Raw genomic sequence first — 20069 nt, forward strand, 5'->3', positions numbered from 1 at the left:
TATACTGTAGACACGATAACGCACCTGTAATCGCCGTCAAGGGAGTATACGAATCTGATTCGTGAAACACAGCGAAAAACTAACTTTAAATGTGTTTTTCTCCCGAAGACGATCGGAGGTGCGTGAATCGCACGCAATGAAAACACAGAAAGTGCGTGTTGTTACTGTTCGATGCAGCAAGATTGGTTTCCAGGTGATCAAAAGATGACACACAAGTTCGAGAACATAAAATTGAGCACACCGAAAATTTTATGGAACGTTAGCAGTGACGACGCACAACAGTCAGTTGTCGAGAAAAGCTGTTAAAGCCCAAAAAATTAATCTACTTTTAAATACCAATCATCAGTGTCTTTTAGTCGAGCAAAAGTACTAAAAATAATGTGAAATAATTCGTTATAAAAGTATTCTATTACGAAGTGGTTAGAAGTTTTCATATTTGTCTGATCAACGTCTAATTTATAATTCTGAAGACAGAAATACCTCGTAGAAATTCTTTAACAGAAATAATTTTTTTAAATAATTAGAAAGGTAAAATAGTGGATTTTTGAAGTTTTGTTTCTTTTCTTGTTTTCTGAAAACTCTGGTCAGCTTACTCATATGGAAAGTGACTTTTTATTATAAATTTCTTGTGTGTGTTACTTCTGATTTTATTGATTTTCAATGATTTTAGATTTTTTTCGTTAACACTGTGAGTAATTACAAATTTAATATTTCATATAATTTTACAAGAGCATTGCGATTTTTGAAAAAGTGTTGCCTTCGCTCCTTAAAGGAAAATTAAGAAAGACCCATGCAAAACCAAGGAAAGCAGAAATAGCTGTGTGAAATTGCCCCAAATGACTTTGTTGTAGTTTCCGCGGGAATAATAAATTAAAGGATTTGAAAAGATTTGAAAATTAATATTTTATTGAATAAAACATTACTAATATCATCCTACCATTGGCACTCAAGTGCTCTCTGCCCCATTTTGATCACCGTTGTTAGGGAAAATGCCTGAAGGACCCTTCACTCTGGATGCGATTTTCCGCCTATGGTCGGGAGACTCATTGGCAATTTTTTCTCTGGTTCAACTGTGTGACGGAGAAAAAGGTGTTTGTTTCTCCATCAGTAGCCGCCAATCGTATAGTGTAATACATGAATGTTCATTTGGGCCAATATTGAATGAATAAAACAATTAAGTTTACAGGAAATAATGTACAAATCGTTGAATGTAAATTTAGATTTTATTAAGCAATTTAAGATTCAGACAATGGCCACTTCTTCATCAAAAAAAAAANCCAGTGATGCTTGACTTCGGTGATATGCTGGAATTGTTATGAGAAAAACCACTGCGGGACGTGTCTTTCTCTCGAAGACTATCGTTGGTGCGTGACTCGCACGCAATGAAAACACGGAAAGTACGTGTTTTTGCTGTTCGATGCAGCAAGATTGGTTTCCAGGTGATCAAAAAATAACACACAAGTTCGAGAACATAAAATTGAGCACACTGAAGAGTTTATTGAACGTTAGCAGTGACGACGCACAACAGTCAGTTGTCAAGAAAAGCTGTTAAAGCCCAAAAAATTCATCTACTTTTGAAAACCAATCATTAGTGTTTTTTAGTCGAGCAAAAGTACTAAAAATAATGTGAAATAATTCGTTATAAAAGTATTCTATTACGAAGTGGTTAGAAGCTTTCATATTTGTCTGATCAACGTCTAATTTATAATTCTGAAGACAGAAATCCCTCGTAGAAATTTTTTAACAGAAATAATTTTTTTAAATTATTAGAAAGGTAAAAAAGTGGATTTTTGAAGTTTTGTTTCTTTTCTTGTTTTCTGAAGAAGCTGGTCAGATTATTCATATGGAAAGTGACTTTTTATTATAAATTTCTTGCGTATGTTGCTTCTGATTTTATTGATTTTCTATGATTTTAGATTTTTTCATTAACACTGTGAGTAATTACAAATTTAATATTTCACATAATTTTACAAGAGCATTGCGATTTTTGAAAAGGTGTTCCTTTTGCTCCTTAAAGGAAAACTAAGAATGACCCATGCAAAACCAAAGAAAGCAGAAATAGCTGTGTGAAATTGCCCCAAATGACTTTGTTGTAGTTTCCGCGAGAATAATAAATTAAAGGATTTGAAAAGATTTGAAAATTAATATTTTATTGAATAAAACATTACTAATATCATTCCACCATAGGCACTCAAGTGCTCTTTGCCCCATTTTGATCACCGTTGTTAGGGAAAATACCTGAAGGACCCTTCACTCTGGATGCGATTTTCCGCATGTGATCGGGAGACTCATTGGCAATTTTTCTCTGGTTCATCTGCAAAAAATCGCACATAGAGAAAAGTCTTTACATCTAAGTAGGTCTTAGATGTGCATGTAGCTTCCCTCTAGTCGGGAGTTTTGAAAATAAAATTGATACGCAAGTATTCCCCCAAAGATTAAGAGAATTGACAGAACGATGTATAGCTTGCTCGAAAACACAATTTTCCTCAAAAATTTTAATAAATTTCCTCTTTTTTAAAAAATTTTTCGTAAAAGGAGCATGAATTTTATAAGTCTATGACAAAATGACACTGCAAAATAAATAAATTTGTAGATATGAATAATAATTGTAAGTGCAGTTGCTTAATTACGTTGCACTAGAGTTACACAATGGAGTATTGGCAACGGTCGGAGAAACATCTCTAAGGATGATCCATCTAAGGATAAGCCATCATGATCCATCTAAGGATAAGCCATCTCTAAGGATAAGACATCACAATTTTATCCTCTGTAGAAGAGATGACTCCCCCGCTTTGGTTGTCCAATGACCGACGTCCGAATGATTTTCAGGATGGCATGATTTTTAGGACAAATGAAGATTTTTCGTCAATAGATTCAAAGATTCGATTTCTAGGGTTTTGGATATTTGGTAACACTTCGTGATCTTCTTGTGATGTGGCTAGAGTTTAAAAATCAGGAAAGTAACTTGATATTTCATTTCATTAATTTCAGTACATGAAAGAATGTTGTTGACACCACTAACATGGCCGCACATTTAAACTAAATGGTAAAATAAAATCGAGATGTCGCCACTGGTGTGGGCTACACTTGTCTGAATTTTGTTTGAAAGCGAGTGATTAAATTGTATATGCATAGTAAAAAGCAAAAAAAAAAAAAAAATTTTTTTTTTTTAAAAATCATAAATGGACCATTTTTGTTGGATTTTTGATAATTTCACCCACAGAAAAGCAAGAGGTTCCCAATCAGACTTATCAAGTTGCATAAGAAAGCTTTATAACTTACAATGGGGCTTTACAACTTCAAGGGGCTTTATAACTTGCAGTGCTTCAAGGATTGAATGATACAGGAGCATTGCATTCACTAAAACTTGTTTAGCACCGGCAAAAGATTGCTCGGTCTTCTCCGTTCATTGAATTAATTTGTCGGAGTTCTTACCTGAGCACTAAGTTTTCTTTTTAGAACTTACAAAACATAAAAGTGGTGGCTTGGCATAGCATGGGAAAGGTGGTTAAAAAAAGCATGGGAGCTTAAATTGTAAAATTTGAGAATGGAATTTTCCTTGGAAGAATGGAATCTGGAGAATGGAATCTTGGAGTAATCCAATCATTTCAGGAACGTTACAATAAGCATTTGTTCAGATATTCGGTTCTTTTTTCTTTTTCTTCTTCTTGATTTTGGTGTCTTGCAAGGTGTTTCTACAGCAAAAATAAATGTTCTGAAGCTGTGATTTTGATTTAGACAATGTCGACTGAAATGTATTTCAAATGAGTTTAATAAAGCAGGCTTCTCGTTATGCAAAGAGAACATTGGCTAATCAGAATAAAATTTCTTAGCTGAAGATCTTCCAAAAATGAAGCGTATACCGACTGCAGCATACATCTCTATTACCTTTTGATTCCTTCAATATCTGATTTAATGCCTGCTCTCGATGATAGTGATGAAGATGAGTTAAAAATATCGGAGGATACACCAACAACTGATCAAGAGCTTCAATTTGCTAACAATAGTAATTATTGTGTTGAGAGGGATATTGTGGAAATTGTATCTAAAAATTAAAAAAAGTAAATATAATATATTTATTCCAATAGTCATCTTGTGAGTGTCGATTTTTAAAAAAATATGCTTATATTTTCTTAACCCTATTTTACAATTTTCCGCATTGTGCGTTTTTTAACGCTAGTCTGACGGGAAACGTAAAATCAGGGTTCAATTGTATTTCATTTGGCTCTGTTTCGATGGGAAGCATACGTTTTTTTTATTACTATGTTACTATATCAGCAAAAAAAAATTTCAATCTGAATTATGAACACATATGGATTGAGTGGTAAGAAACACAGCAACAGTTTATTTCAAAGAAAATTATTTTATGGTGGTGGGCATGCATTTTATACAATATGATTTAAAATATTCATGGAACAAAAATTTGCTATAGATTTATTTGTAGAGTAAAAACTAAGCATTTATATTCAAACAGTAAATAACCATCAATGGAAGAATAATTACATCAATGGTGGAACTGAAGGATCGTCAATGAAGTTAATATTTTTACAGTCTTTCAGATCTTGCTTATTGCATTCCAGATATTCCTTACTTTTCTTTGGTTCATCAGGCAGTTTCACTTTCATAGTTGTTGAACTCAGTGGTGCCATTCTGAAATAAAGTACAATAAAGCTTCAGGAGGATCGAATTATATAAATGTTTTGGCAAAAAAATTTAATAGTACTTTATTTCTGCAAGTAGTAATTTATGTAACTTTTTCTTAGCTTATAAAGAGCGCAAATAAAAATTACTTAATATTTTTTTTAACCAATCTTATTCAAACGAGTTTCTGTCACTGACAACAATACAATTATACATTTATCATACAATTTAAAAAGTACTGTCATCCATCGTAAAGGGAATTCCCTGGATAAGAAATGATACTTAATTTCCCAGGTGATGATGTTAAAAACAAAAACGTAAAAGCATGAAGATTAAAATAAGATTAAAAACTTCTAAACCTGCTTGTTGTGGAAAAACGCAAAGAAAGGGGAAAAATACTGGTTTTATTAGTGATTCTGCTTTTTACAATAATGATTCTTAACATTTTTAAATAGCTTTTTTCCCCTCCTCTTCAAAGCATTAATTTGTGCCTCCTATACGCGTACTTCAATGATTTCACTATTGATAAGGATTTCAAAGATAAGAAGGACAAAGATTGCGATGCAATTTGTGCAAAGTAAGCAATTTATATTTTAGAAGGCGTGCAAAGCAGGAAAAGAGTCTCATGCTTCTGCAAAAGAATAGCTCATTAGACATCTCAGTATGAATAATAAAGGCTTCCAAAGACCTATCAGAGAGAGTGATGTATGGTGGTATCGATTCAACTATGAAACTAAAAAATTCTTTTAAAAAAATAATTTAATGAGTAAGAAATTATGCAAAATAAAAAAATTCTATGGTTTAGACACATGTAGATAATGAATGATAACAGAAGCACAAATAAGATCTTTAAATATTGATGCATACAAACGAAGAGAACAGAAAACAGAGGGACAGATGCATGAACGGAGGTAGCGGGCTACCTGAAGTGTTTAAAAACAATGAATTGGAAAATTAAGGCATGAGGTAGACTATTTTGGAGTTGAATTGTTAAGGAGGCCATGGTCCAATGTGGGCTGTAGTGCAGGAGAGTTACTTCGTTTTGACAAGAATTCTAAAAATTGATAGATTTTGGAACAACATTCATAATATAAGGAAGTTTTATTAGATGTGTAATGCAGGAATAGAATTTCATGTTCCAGCAAATGGTTAATTAGTATCGTTTTAGTATTCGTCTCAAGTATTCTATGCCTGATTGTGGGATCAAATTGTTTGTATAACATTTCTGAAACATTTACGATACTATAGCGAATCGAACTTATAAACTGCTGAATTGCTTGTTTTACGCATATTTTTTTTGCTTGAATTTGATCTAAAATTTGATAATAATTTCCTATTGGTCAATCGAAAGCTTTTATGCAACGTTTCCAAAAACATTTAGCAGACCATTTCAAACTCTGCCTCGTGTATACAAGAAAAGCTCATCTACGGGTGGCTTTGTTAAAAAATACTTTCATTGACCAGCAAATGAAACCTTCCCTTACAATCTCATTGAAATCTCATGAACGCTCATAAACCCCACTGAAGCCTTTATTAAAATTCAGCGATTTTGCATTAAATATTTCACCTATCCTGAATATTGCTTCTTACGTTAATTGGTTGCATATTAAATAAAGAATAAATACTTCTTGAATTTTTATGACACGATAATTTCATGAATAAAAAATTAGTTAAATTTGGAATAAACCTATAAACATACAATTAGCTCTCAAAACTCTAAATGTCCACATTTTCAATCGATGGGCAGTTAAATGTATAATATGATACTGTATAACAAGAATACTCTTGAAATCAAATTTAATTTAATAACTTAAAGATTAATGTAAAGAGTATCAAGTTCGCTTTCATTTGATAAGCACATAAATGTAAGCTTCATATAATTATTCATACTTATCATGATTAAGTGTAGCATAGTGCGATCTTTTTATCAACACTCTGTAGCTATGAAAACTTTTGAAATAGTTTCGCAAAATATTTCGAGTTAGTATTTCAAATTAGCAAAAAGAAAAAAAAGTAAAGTTTATTCAATTTAACAAAATGTAAAAGAAATTTCATTTAAATTATTTTTTATTCAAATTACGTCAAATTCAATATCCCAGCAAACGTTGTCCAACATTATTTTGTTACGCTACAATTTAAATTTTCATTTCCTCAGAAATGCGAAAAATACTGTGATTTATTTACACAAAATTGTATACGTATATTTTATTGTATATGCAAAATTGTAAATTCAAAATATGCAGAATTGCATATGCAAGAATATTAAAAGAAAGTATACACACTAATAAAATAAATATGAAATTATGAAATACTTACATTTTTTTCTCGGAGTATTGATCATTATTTTTCTTATGATGACAATATTCTTCACGCTTGCCTATAATGCCATTAGCCTAAAAATATAAAAAAAATCTATACAAAAAAAGTATATGTTTGTAATATCATTAAATTTGAAAATACCATTATTTTTTTTTATTATTTGCTTTATATAAATTACATTTGTATTTATATTTTGCTTCATGAATTTTAATTTTTCAATTAAAAAAAAAAAATTTTTTTTTTTCATGAGCATAAATGTTTTGAAATTAATTTAAAAGCACTTATTTTCGCTACTAATCATATTAGTTTTGTTTTCAGACAGGCAGCAGTTACAAGCGTGTTTTTATTATGTTTGCATTGTGAGCAATTACATTATGTTTATGTCAGGTGATAGCAACTATTATTTAACAATATTATTCATAATGTTAATAAGTTTCTTATGCATAGACAAATATTTAATTATCTATATTACTCATTTATTGATATAAAATTATTCTTGTGTAAACACATTTTTAATTTCCCCATTAAAATTTATATCTCATATCGATAAAACTCGGATTGGAAAATTTTTAAGCAATTCTCGAGAATGAATCTAAATGTAAAATTTCTTGTAGATTTGTTAAAATTATAAGCAGAATGTTCGGTGAACATTGCTCTTACTATGTGTATTTTAGAACTTTTTTTTCTTCTTCTAAAATGAAGTCTAAAAAAGTAAATATTAGGGGTCGTAAATTAATATTTGCTTGAGATAAATAAGAAGGCAAAAAAAATTGCTCAAGACTTATAAAATCATATTCTATGTTAATTACATTAGATGAAATTGAGGTTATCCAAAGTAGTTTATTCAAGCAGTGGGGCATCCCGAAATTTCTTCTGGGTTGTTTTTAAAATTCAGCAGAGTTAATATCCATGAATTTTCAATGTATGATAATTTAAAATATGAAATCTTTCACGCAATAAACTACTTTCAGATATAATTATTGAAAATACCTCTAAAGGGAGATAAGAAGAGGAGCAAGGATGTTCTTAACAAATTTACTAAAAACGTAAAACATCCTTTAAACAATATTTTTTATTTAAAAATTTATATATTTAAGAATCTAGTCTATTTATCAAATTGACACTGAGTTTCATCTGAGTAATAAATTGGTTTTGATATTATTACATAACCCCTCTGTAATTTCCTTATTTTTGATCAGGCCTACACAAAATATATATATTAAAGGGTGTGATTAAGGAAAACGCTGTAGTTTTTCTACTTCATCCAAAAAGCATGTGGTCGTAAACTGGTATTTGTATGCAGTTACAAACTTATTGCAACTGCAAGTATTGCAAAAAAGTTTTCTAGATATTAAAAATCATATTCCATTTCTGTAATAGGCCTAATTGAGATTATAAAAAAAAAAGTAGTTTATTCATTGGATGGAACTAAATTGGAAAGTAGAGATAAATATTAGTAACATAATACTTATTATCACACTAGAAATAAATTGGTTTTGATATTTTTTCATAATATTTTTGTTTTTCATTTTTTTTAACTAGGACTTTAGATATAGAGTAAAGGATGTGATTTTAGAACACTCTGTAATTTTTTTGCATTGTAGAAAACGGAAAATATCATTGCATGTTAAACGAAGCATGTTTCGGTACTGTTACAATAAATATATAATGAGGAGATGAATATAGTTATTGGGCAGCTAATTTTTAAATATCGTGAAAAGTTTCGCTTTGTTTAAAAAACTAACGAGTGTTTTCAAAATCACATTAAATTCTGCAAGGTATAACTAATACACAAAGACAAAAAGAACACGTCGTTATTTTTTCTTAAAAAAAATTAAAAATCTTACTTTAGGCATTGTTATGAGTAAGTGACCAGTACTTAGTGATCTTTGAGATATGCTTAAATCAGGATTGACCTCTTGGGGTAAAAGCAGTTGGAAGTATTTTCCTCTCACTGTGATTCTAATGTACGTAGGTTGGACATCAACCGCTATTAACGAAGTATCCAGATACCTTAGGAATTAAGAAAAGAATATTCATTTTTGACCAAGAATAAAAAAAAAAAACTAAATGTGGCTCTTTTCAGATATTTTATTTAATGATAATTCTTTTTATGCAGAAGCTCTGAATAACGAAGCATATTGTGAGTTTCATAAATTTTAACTATATATATATGCTCTTCTTGCAAAGCTTTTGTAAATTTTACCCATTTGTAGTAATTTCATGCAATTGTATAGCATATATATATATAAACACACAAAATACAATTTAAGACACAAATGCAATAATAATGAAAATTGAAATTTAAAAGTATAAAATACATAATTCCAAGTGTATCATGGATTCAAAGTTAGAATATTTTGCACCTGTCAAAAACAATGATTTATCATTCAGTGCTTGGTCGGATACATCTATGAGGAGTGACTTATGAGCCATAGGTTCGCTAACCCAGATAAGCTTCACAATTTTCTTCCTTTTTGTGTGTGCAGTAATTTCAGATGTAAGACGTGTTCTAATTTTGATCCTCAACAAATTACTGACAACAATTTGACTAATGCAGCTCATCAAGCAACTAATATTATTTATATGATTTCTTGTAAAAATTTTTAAATTTTATTGGGAATAACTTTAAACATATTGTTACCGGTGATGTTAATATTGTTAAGAATAAGAACTCCAAAACTCTGGCGAAATCTAATGAATAATTACTGATAGACAAATTTATGTTAAAACTCTTTTCTATTTCTTCAGTCAAATCCAAAAAGTTTTGACGTTTCCTTGCCCAATATTTATTTGTTAGATAGCGTTTTTGTTATTTCATCGTATAAACATTCATTTGATATCTCTTGTTGTTATTGTTATTGTTAATTTACGTCGCACTAGAGCTGCACAATGGGCTATTGAAGACGGTCTGGGAAACATCCCGGAGGATGATCCGAAGACATGCCATCACAATTTTGATCCTCTGCGGAGGGGATGGCACCCCCGCTTCGGTAGACTGACGACCTGCGCGTGAGGTCGAGCACTTTGCGGTAGCACAGTTTAACGAGGACCAATACCGCACACCCTCGGTCCCTACGCAGACTGATCCAAGTGGTCACCCACCCGCACACTGCCCGCAGCCAGTGATGCTTGACTTCGGTCATCTGCTGGGAAGCGTGTCTTAACGATCAGTCCACTGCGGGACTTGATATCTCTAATGTGCATAATGTATTTCACTTAACTAGAAGGCTCCAACGGCTGCTCACTCCACTCCCTAAACTCTTTTATTGCTTCTCATTCATCATTGTTTATTTCTTCTTGAACGTAAATATTTTTTACAGAAACACTGAATATTTTGGTTTCAAAATATACAATTATTGTAGCTTTATGTAAGAACATTTTGAAAACAACCTATGGAATACATGTTGCGAGATTCAATAAAAGGAAAGAAATGCGAAGTAATTTTATTCGATGAGACTAGAAATAATTCAACTAGGGAATTTATCACTATTTATTATTTAATTTTATGAATGCTGAGATTTATATCTGGCAATATGCACTCCTTCGCTCTTACTCTTTTTTTCTACTTTTGATTGATATCTACTCGACTAGTTACAAAATAAAGATCTTCTTCTTCTCATTGGCACGACAGTCCAGGATGGGCTTTGGCCTTCTCAACAAGCCTATGACCAGACATTCTTCCCTTAGTCAAGATTCTCCAGTTTATTATCTTTGAAACTTGTAGGTCCTTTTCAAGGCAGTCTAAAAACCTTAGGTTTGGCCGTCCTCTTTTTCTTGTACCTGTTGGCCTGGCACTGAAAACTTTTTTGGTTGTCCTGCTATCCTCCATTCTTATAATGTGGCTGCCCATTTAATCCTTTGAATTTTGATAAATTTAATGACATCAGGTTCTTTATATGCTTTGTAAAGTTCCGTGTTTGATCTTCTAAACCAGGTACCATCTTTACCTATTCCACCAAAAAAGCTTCTCAGTATTTTTCTCTCAAATCTAGCTATCATATTTTCAAAATAAAGATCTAGTGAGGGAAAAACAATCTTTCTGACAACAATGGATGAATAGTCAATATTTAAAGTAAAAAAGCTGAAAAAAAAATGCGAAAGAGCACTTAAATGTGCAATAGCTTTCAAACAAATAGAAATTTCAAAAAAAAAAAAAAAAGTTAAAATGTTTGATACTTCAAGTTTCATCATCAAATTTCAATCAGTGCATCAAATTTAAACTTTGTAGTTGCATTTCAGAGGACAGTAGATCGACTAATAATGGCTTATTTTTACATTTATTAATTCTCGAACTAGTTGTATTGAAATTTCTTTTTCTGTCGTTATTCCAATACTTTTTTCTAACTTCGTATTTTAAGTTTCTACGTATTATATTTTTTGGGTAGCCAAATGAAATGTAACGTTAAGTTGAACACTCAAAATGGCCCTTACAATTTATTCGTAACATAGAGAGATTAATATAAAGGATTCTAAAATGCATACATTAGGAACGGTCATTACAGATCACCTTGTGTGTGAAACAGTTCAAATCTGGCTGGGACATGTCATTTAATTGAATTCTATAACATTTTAAAGAGGTTTACGAATAATAATAAAATAAATTGTATACTTGTATACAGCCAAATCCAATTTATAGCAGTTATTTTCTTCATCATCAGCAAACTCAAAATTAAGTCTGAAAAAAAAGGTGAAAAAAAATGTTTACGCAATACAGAGTAAACTAACTAAAACTAAATTTGAATAATAATAAAAAAAAAATGAATACGTTATTTAAACACTAACACCCTATTTTGCGGAAGAAATTAAAATTCTATTACGGCGCTTTATCGGTCATATATTATGATGGATAGAGATAGAATTCCTAGAGTCGCCCTCAATTAAGCACCAGAGGGAAAAAGATGAAGAGGAAGTCCGAAACTAACGTGGCTCAGGATGATGGAGAGAGGGAGAGGAACGAGGATGGACCAGTTGGAGGGAAGCAAAAGTGGCTGCGCCTATCAGGAGAGAATGAAGAATAAGACTCAGTGCCTTATATGGCACTGGGCATGAAAAGAAATGATTTTGAAGCTTGATAACAACAGTTCAAATCATATTATTAACATTGTTAACTATGCATGTAACATTATTTTTAATGCGTATTTTTCTATATAGTTATTTATTAGTCATATAAAATTAATCCATTATAAGCAAGTTTGAAACTATGAGCTGAAGTAAATAAATAAAAGAATGGAATGATTTGCGAATTTTTTCATGAGGTAACTCAATGCTCTTCGCTGGTATGACTGACATATATGAACTTTGAGATTGATTTCTTCTCACGTTAGAGACTGTATTAAAATCTATGAAAACTAATAATTTTTTTTCTAAAAAATGAAAGAAAAAGAAGATTAATTTAATATATATTTTTTAAATTGATTAGTTTCGAAACAAACAATTTTTAAATTTAGGCATGATTGCAAGAAAATTATCTAAACTGTAGTTAATTGACAGCTGAGAGAAATCAATTAAAAAATGAAAAAACATAAAAAAGACGCACACATTTTTCGTCTTTTATTAATATTATGTTTATTCATTTGCAATCAAATCTATTTTTAAATTGTTAACTGTGCTTTCAAGCAAGCAATTTTAATCAGAGATTCAAATAAAAAAAATGTTTAATAGTGTTATAGAAATTGAGACAAAATAAATTGTATCATAAATTTTTATTATTTTATTATTCATTACCTTTAATTATTTTGTGTAAATCAATATACATATATTTCATTATTAGTATTATAAATATAAGGATCTTTCTTATTAAGAGGATGTTTATAGTTGGTTTCATTAATCTCATTAGTAAGAGATTCCAGTCAATCCCTTTTAGAATCCCTTAGTCAATCCCCCCCTTAATATCATTAGTTTTATCTTTTTTGTAATTTTTCGTAATAAATACAAAAATAAAATTAAAAAAAAGGAGCAAGAAAAATTATTATACATAGATATGTAGGCGTATTTAAGTAATATTTTACTAACTTGAGTCTGTAGTTAGAACTTAATGAAATGCTAAAAGAAAGTTAATCCAAAAAATGACAACTACTAAAAGGGATTCAAAATTATAAAAGGCTAATATATATTTTTATATACTTGTGTTTATTTGTTTATCCTTAGAAATATAGTTCCCTCATAGAAATTAGAAGTTCTTTATATTTTAAAGTTAACTTTCTTCCTATATTATGTTTTTCAAATAATTTTTAAAAACATAGTAATATATGCTGTGAGTACCCATGCTTAGAATTTTTTTTATAGCATGCAAAAAAAAATATAAAAAAATCATTTATTAATCATTATTGTTTTAATAAAAGTTTTAAATATACTTACTTTGCTTCATTGACATTTAAAATTCTTCCATCATTTGTCATTAGTCGCCGTGTAGGTTTCAGTACTTTTATTTCCCTATCAAAAAAAAGTTAATAAGAATATTCAGAGATGTGATAAGCATGTATTGTAGATTTTTTCTATTATTATATAGCCTAATATATATTTGAATTATATATTAGCCATAAAAACAAAATTGAGTAGGTAATTTAAGAAAAGGAAATTCATTCTAAATAGCTAATTCTATATGTGTAAAAAAGGATATACAAATAAAGATTCTTAGTCTCTTGAGATATTCTAATTTTCTGGAGATTCTTAGAGTTAAAAATAGGGATTTTTAGTGGAGATTAGTTATTGGAAGGGTATAGACTAGTGGTTTCAAATTGGCGGCCCGCCAAATTTCTTTTGTGTCCCGCGAACTAAAATATATTGGTTGTCATTTTTTTTGCGGACAATTTTCGTAAGAGATCTATGTGGGATTAAAATACCTTTCTCGTTAATAAAAACCTAATTTCTTCGTTTCTGTGAAATTTATCATACCAATGGGAAAAAATTTTTTTTTCTCAGGTTTTGCATCCAAGAAAATATTTATTCAAATGCAAAAATAATAGTGTATCTTTTTTATTTAACGTTTTTGAATTTTGTGAATATAATTTAGCATGTGTGTATCAGAAATTTTCTCGAAGAAATTTTCCGATTTAACTTTTTGAAAAAACTCACTTTGGACGAAAATATTTACACACGCATTTGTAAATTTTAAATTTAAAATATAAATATGTATTCTCTGGTGGTTGCAGCAGACAAAACTCAATTTTGTCATTGAGCATTTTGTGTGCTATTATGTAAGTTTTAATACCAACCTTTTTAAAATTTTCTATCTTAACAATTAGATATCTGTTGCACAATACATGGGAATCTTTGGGAATCTACATACATGGGAATCTGTTGTTTAATACATGGGTGCACATTAAAGTTAAGTTATTGTAACCCGAATTTCTTAATATGCAATTAAATATTTTTAATATATNTTTGCTTAATTTCATTGAATATTTTTAAAGTTATCGCAAAAAAACGTAAGGAGACAAAAAACATATTTTTTATAAAAATGTTTAAATGTCCATAAATATTTAAGCTAAACTTATAAAGTATTGAGCAATTATTGCATATAATGAAAGAAGCAATAAAGTTGTAACTAGCTATTGATTTATTGCGATAGTTTTTTGACATAGGGTGTTCAATAACAATTTTTTCCCTTTGTAATTTATTGCTGGTTTTTCAAACCTAGAAAAGATTTAAACTTTATTGATATGTATGAGAAATCGCATGATCTAAACCTTTCTGAAGTTATAAAATCATTCTTTAGTATTTCATGAGAAATAAAAAAAAATGTATTAGTATAGAAGTGTTTCTATTATTTTGCCCACACCATGTAAATAGTTAAACAAATTATTAAAAAAAAGTAGCAATTAAAAAGATTATAAACCATATAAGAATTTAATGGTAATGCAACAACTAAGAACATCAAGACTTCTGGAGTCCGCTACATACTGTTCCGACGATACCATTCGAAAACAGACTGAAAAGCTTCATCTTTTCACATCTTATGAGAAGAGGGGAGAGTTATGAACTGTATTAATATAAAAAATTCAACAGTTAAACAATTAACAACCATTAACTTTAAACGATAAACTTTTCAATAGTTGTAGAAATTTTGAGCATGCAAAAAACATTCCATGTCATGAAAAAAACCTATTCTTATTCGTTCTTTTGTAGCTAAGCTTTTGTATTGTTTTATTTGTCGGTACAAACTTTTTAATAGTGAAAAAAAGAAGAAAAGATATTTCAGATTTTATTCGGAGACACTGCATATTTTTTTTATTTTACTTTTTGGTCAAATTGTTAAGTAATTCCTATTTTTTACGCTTTTGTTTTCCAGTTGGTATTACGGATGAATGGTTAAATTAGATTCTGTTTCCATAATAGCGTGTTAACCAATTTCATTCTCACTTACATTTTATTTCTGAGTGAAAAAAATGTATCCTTTTGTATCTCTATCTCACCTTAATGTCTTTTATCATTTATCTATATGTAACCTTTACACCTATCCCTAGAGAAGCATGCACTTTTGGTTGGGAAATGGGGAACAAAATGAAATATATTATAGCTTACCCTTCCGTTTTTTTGCGTGAGTCTCGTAAGTGTTTATACATTTCTATTCGACACTGAGGAGTATAAGCAGTTTTCTCTTTCCAAAAACTGAAGAAAAAAAATTTAATTATACAAATATATCATATTAAGATTTTGGCAAACACCACCTAGTATTTGATAAAACATCCAAACATTCCTCATTCAAACATTCATACGAATATCACAATATAATTAGGTATACGTTGTATAATATTAATTTAGTTACACAGATATCATGTTAAGGTTCTGCCAAACATGTCACAGTATTTGATAAAACATTTTAAATCCTGTGCATTGAGAAACATTTTAAGATATTAGATCTGACGGAAAGTTTTGGCGTCATTAAAAATGACATATCAAATAATATAACGTTACAAATGAATAAAACTTATCATCTGAAAGATTGAGTTAAATAACAATACAGTTTTATCTAAACATTCATAAGAATATAAATATGATACTTCCTTATAAATATTAGTGTGAGTCACGGAAAATTTGAGTTGAATTATAAGCACAAATTGTGTGCACCACGAGTTTTTAAAACAGAAACAAAAGAATCAAGTATTGTAGAATATAATTAGATCAAAGTGGTGTTCAATGTCAGGTTCATTTTGCTCATTTACAGAAACTATCAAGTGTCCGAAAAAAAATTGAATTTTTTTATTTAAATGTAGATAATTAAATATATATCTCACATTAAAAGAAGTAAAACAGATAATTTATTTAAAAAATAATTCGTTAAGTTAGGTAATTATTATTATTTTTGATTTCATATTGATGTTTTGAAACATATTAAATTAAAATCAGTTTGACGCTTAAAAAATGGATTATTTAAAAGTATACCAATGTGGCGTAACTACCACTACGAATATTAAACATCAATTCACTAGTATATAAAGCATGCTAACTTGATTCAATCTTGAGGTACATTTTGATAGATAAAAGTTGGCATTGTCATATTTGAATTATATATTAGCCATAAATANTTGATAACACACCCAAACATTCCTCATTCAAACATTCATACGAATATCACTATATAATTAGGTATACGTTGTATAATATTAATTTAGTTACACAGATATCATGTTAAGGTTCTGCCAAACATGTCATAGTATTTGATAAAACATTTTAAATCCTGTGCATTGAGAAACATTTTAAGATATTAGATCTGACGGAAAGTTTTGGCGTCATTAAAAATGACATATCAAATAATATTTCGTTACAAATGAATAAAACTTATCATCTGAAAGATTGAGTTAAATAACAATACAGTTTTATCTAAACATTCATAAGAATATAAATATGATACTTCCTTATAAATATTAGTGTGAGTCACGGAAAATTTGAGTTAAATTATAAGCACAAATTGTGTGCACCACGAGTTTTTAAAACAGAAACAAAAGAATCTAGTATTGTAGAACATAATTAGATCAAAGTGGTGTTCATGCAATGTCAGGTTCATTTTGCTCATTTACAGAAACTATCAAATGTCCGAAAAAAAATTGAATTTTTTTATTTAAATGTAGATAATTAAATATATATCTCACATTAAAAGAAGTAAAACAGATAATTTATTTAAAAAAGAATTCGTTAAGTTAGGTAATTATAATTATTTTTGATTTCATATTGATGTTCTCAAACATATTAAATTAAAATCAGTTTGACACTTAAAAAATGGATTATTTAAAAGTATACCAGTGGGGCGTAACTACCACTACGAATATTAAACATCAATTCACTGGTATATAAGACATGCTAACTTGATTCAATATTGAGGTACCTTTTGATAGATAAAAGTTGGCATTGTCAAATGCTTTTCCTTCCACATCAGTAAATGAGATTAGGAGACAATTCCCAGTCAGCTCAAGTTTTTTTAAATTTAACCATTCCACACAATTTAAATATAGATTTCTCTTCTTATAACTCTTATATCTTTTAAAGTCCTTTGTAACAACATAAACGTAACGGTTATTTAAGAATTACATTTTGTTTTAAGAACATCTTTTCAAATGAATAGATAAAAAAAAAACTGTCATTCGCTGCAACTTAGATTATAATTAAAATATTATAAATAAGCTTCATTATTGCAAAATTTGCTTGTAAAGGTGAATTTTACTACCGATATTTATTATTATAAGAAGTTTGAAAGTTCCATTTTTCTATAGTAAATAGTGCGATTACATATAAATTTTTATAGGTAATAAGCAATTCTGTAGATATATTGTTCATTAAATTATTTGAGGGATGTTTTTTTCTGTTTATTGAAATTTTGGAAATTAAAAATTAAATGCTTTTTCATGCAATAATCAGTATTTAAAATTTATACAAAATGAAATCTTTGAAAATTTACTCATCGCCAGTGATTTTTCTTTTTACACAATCATTGGAATTTTGCAGACTTTCCAATATATCATCACTGTTCAAAGGTACCTTTAAAAAAGTCAAAATCTTTTTAATACAAAGCATAACACTGTAAATAATTGTATTTCAAAAGAGATACAGTTTTTTATTGCTTTATAACAAGATAAAAAATTACAGTTGTGCAATAATATTTAAAAAAAAATCAAATTGAATTAAGTAAAAAATAGAAAAAATATTAATAGTATACTATTTCTTATACGGATACGGTTATTCAATTTAGCTATACAGTGGCTCACAAGAGAATTTTTGAATCATATTATAAATAAAATTTGACTACAAATTTGGTTGAACATAAAATTTATTCACAAAGAGTTAAAACACACACACACACACACAAAAAAANAAAAAAAAAAAAAAAAAAAAAAAAGCGCAATTTAATACATAAGTAAGAAAATGAAAAACGATATGAAATAAAAAAAAGTGACACTGAATTTTCTCAACAAAAGGTATTTATTTCATGAAAAATAATTAAATAACTGTAAAACGACTTACGTTTTTCAAATAGTTTTTCTGTTGCTCTAATATATCACGTCGAACTATATGGAAATTCTAAGAGAATAAATATTTTTAAGAAATAGTTTAATGTAAATCAAAATATAATCCACTAGAATATTATTTAAATATTATGAGGGAATACTTGATGATTTAAATACAAATGTACCGAACACAAAACAAAAATAAGACCACCTGAATAATGTTTAATCAAATGATTGCACTTTCACGTATTAAGGTGCACTCTTAATGATTCGACAGACTACGTTGTAAAAAATTCCGGATTAAATTCCGTTAAACAGTACCTTCACCAGTACTTTTTACTGTAAAATTCATTTTTACCGAATCATGTCACGGCATAAAAAATCTTTCATACCTTAATTTTCACAGAAGTAATAACCGTAAAATCACTGAATCACTTTAATTAAATAAATATTACTCTAGAAATTATAGTATAATAATTGTACTATAAAAATATATTTTTACGATAAATTGAAGTTTACGGATAGGATGCACCCAAAGTACCGGTACTTAATACTATAATTTGATCCAGAATTTACTGCAGTGTAATCGCAAATATACTAAATAAAAACGAAAAAAAAAATACAAAACATTATTTTTTTCTAAATAAACGTGTCTATTTTCAAAGGATTTATGTAAATTTCTTTGTCGTATTCAATAAAGAATAGTTCAGTGAATATAAACACAAAACTTCCTTTTTCATTTATTTTCAGATAAGACATAGAAAATAAGGTTTCGAAACCTGGATACAGGATTTATGAATCCCATGGCAAAATTCCTTGCGACACTCCTTTCTAAAAACATTTTAAGTCTTATTTTCTTACTTTTGTTTTGATGTATTTTTCGAAACAATTGTGTACCTTTGATTCTTAAAAACTTAATTTTCAATTTAATCCATTTGAATGATATAGAACTTCATTACCGCTCAAATGCGACTACTGAAAAAAATAAGTTAATTATTAGTTTTATTCAGAAAATAATTGTAAAATTAAATATAAATTTGTGAGTTCGTGACATTTAAAAGCTGGGAAACATAAAATTAGATAGGAAACATAATAGTTACCTGCATTGCTAGAATTCGTTCAGATTTCCTTATTTTTTCTCCATCTAGAAACTGAAAAACTTATTATAATTATTGTTGAAACTAAGAAAACATGAAAAGCAAAAATAAATGAGCACTAAGGGAAAGTCAGTATATTATTATTTGTATATTAAATGAATACGCAGTTAATAATATAATTTGTATTTAATTTATCTACATATTTACAAATATAAATAGTAATACACGTAAAAAATAAGTTTTTATTGAAATAACCTACATAAGCATATTTGAATTAATTTCATGAAGTGCGCTGTTATAACAAGCTTAATTTTATTTTCATGTTTTTAGATTTTAAACATCGATATTATTAGCTGCATTCATCAAAAAATTTTTTAAAAATCAATTTATTATATTCGAAAACATTTTCCCGTTTCCATTCATTTTTGTATATTAAAAAGATTTATGAATTTTTTTTTGAATTTTTAACCTTTGTACAGTGAGCAAAAGAAAAAAAAAAGCCATTATGAATAACTTCTGATCTATTAATCAGATCTTCACGATCCAGTACCCAATCTTAATGGCTCGA

General features: G+C 28.7%; 1 protein-coding gene across 1 annotated transcript in view; it reads right to left on the bottom strand.

Annotated features, from left to right (window-relative positions):
- Nucleotides 1-4342: 4342 nt before the first annotated feature.
- LOC107449125 (dynein axonemal assembly factor 11) overlaps nt 4343-20069 on the bottom strand; it is a 29583-nt gene continuing 13856 nt past the window's right edge. Inside the window, exons 7-15 of the mRNA XM_043055496.2 lie at nt 19505-19555; nt 18421-18477; nt 17858-17937; nt 15487-15573; nt 13321-13395; nt 11573-11638; nt 8808-8973; nt 6958-7034; nt 4343-4650 (exon numbers count right to left, since the gene is read on the bottom strand). Coding sequence (XP_042911430.1) covers nt 4500-4650; nt 6958-7034; nt 8808-8973; nt 11573-11638; nt 13321-13395; nt 15487-15573; nt 17858-17937; nt 18421-18477; nt 19505-19555 — 810 coding nt within the window. The 3' untranslated portion in view covers nt 4343-4499. The remainder of the gene's footprint in view (nt 4651-6957; nt 7035-8807; nt 8974-11572; nt 11639-13320; nt 13396-15486; nt 15574-17857; nt 17938-18420; nt 18478-19504; nt 19556-20069) is intronic.

Source organism: Parasteatoda tepidariorum, chromosome 5 (genome assembly GCF_043381705.1).
Source record: "Parasteatoda tepidariorum isolate YZ-2023 chromosome 5, CAS_Ptep_4.0, whole genome shotgun sequence".
NCBI classification, from domain to species: Eukaryota; Metazoa; Arthropoda; class Arachnida; order Araneae; family Theridiidae; genus Parasteatoda; species Parasteatoda tepidariorum.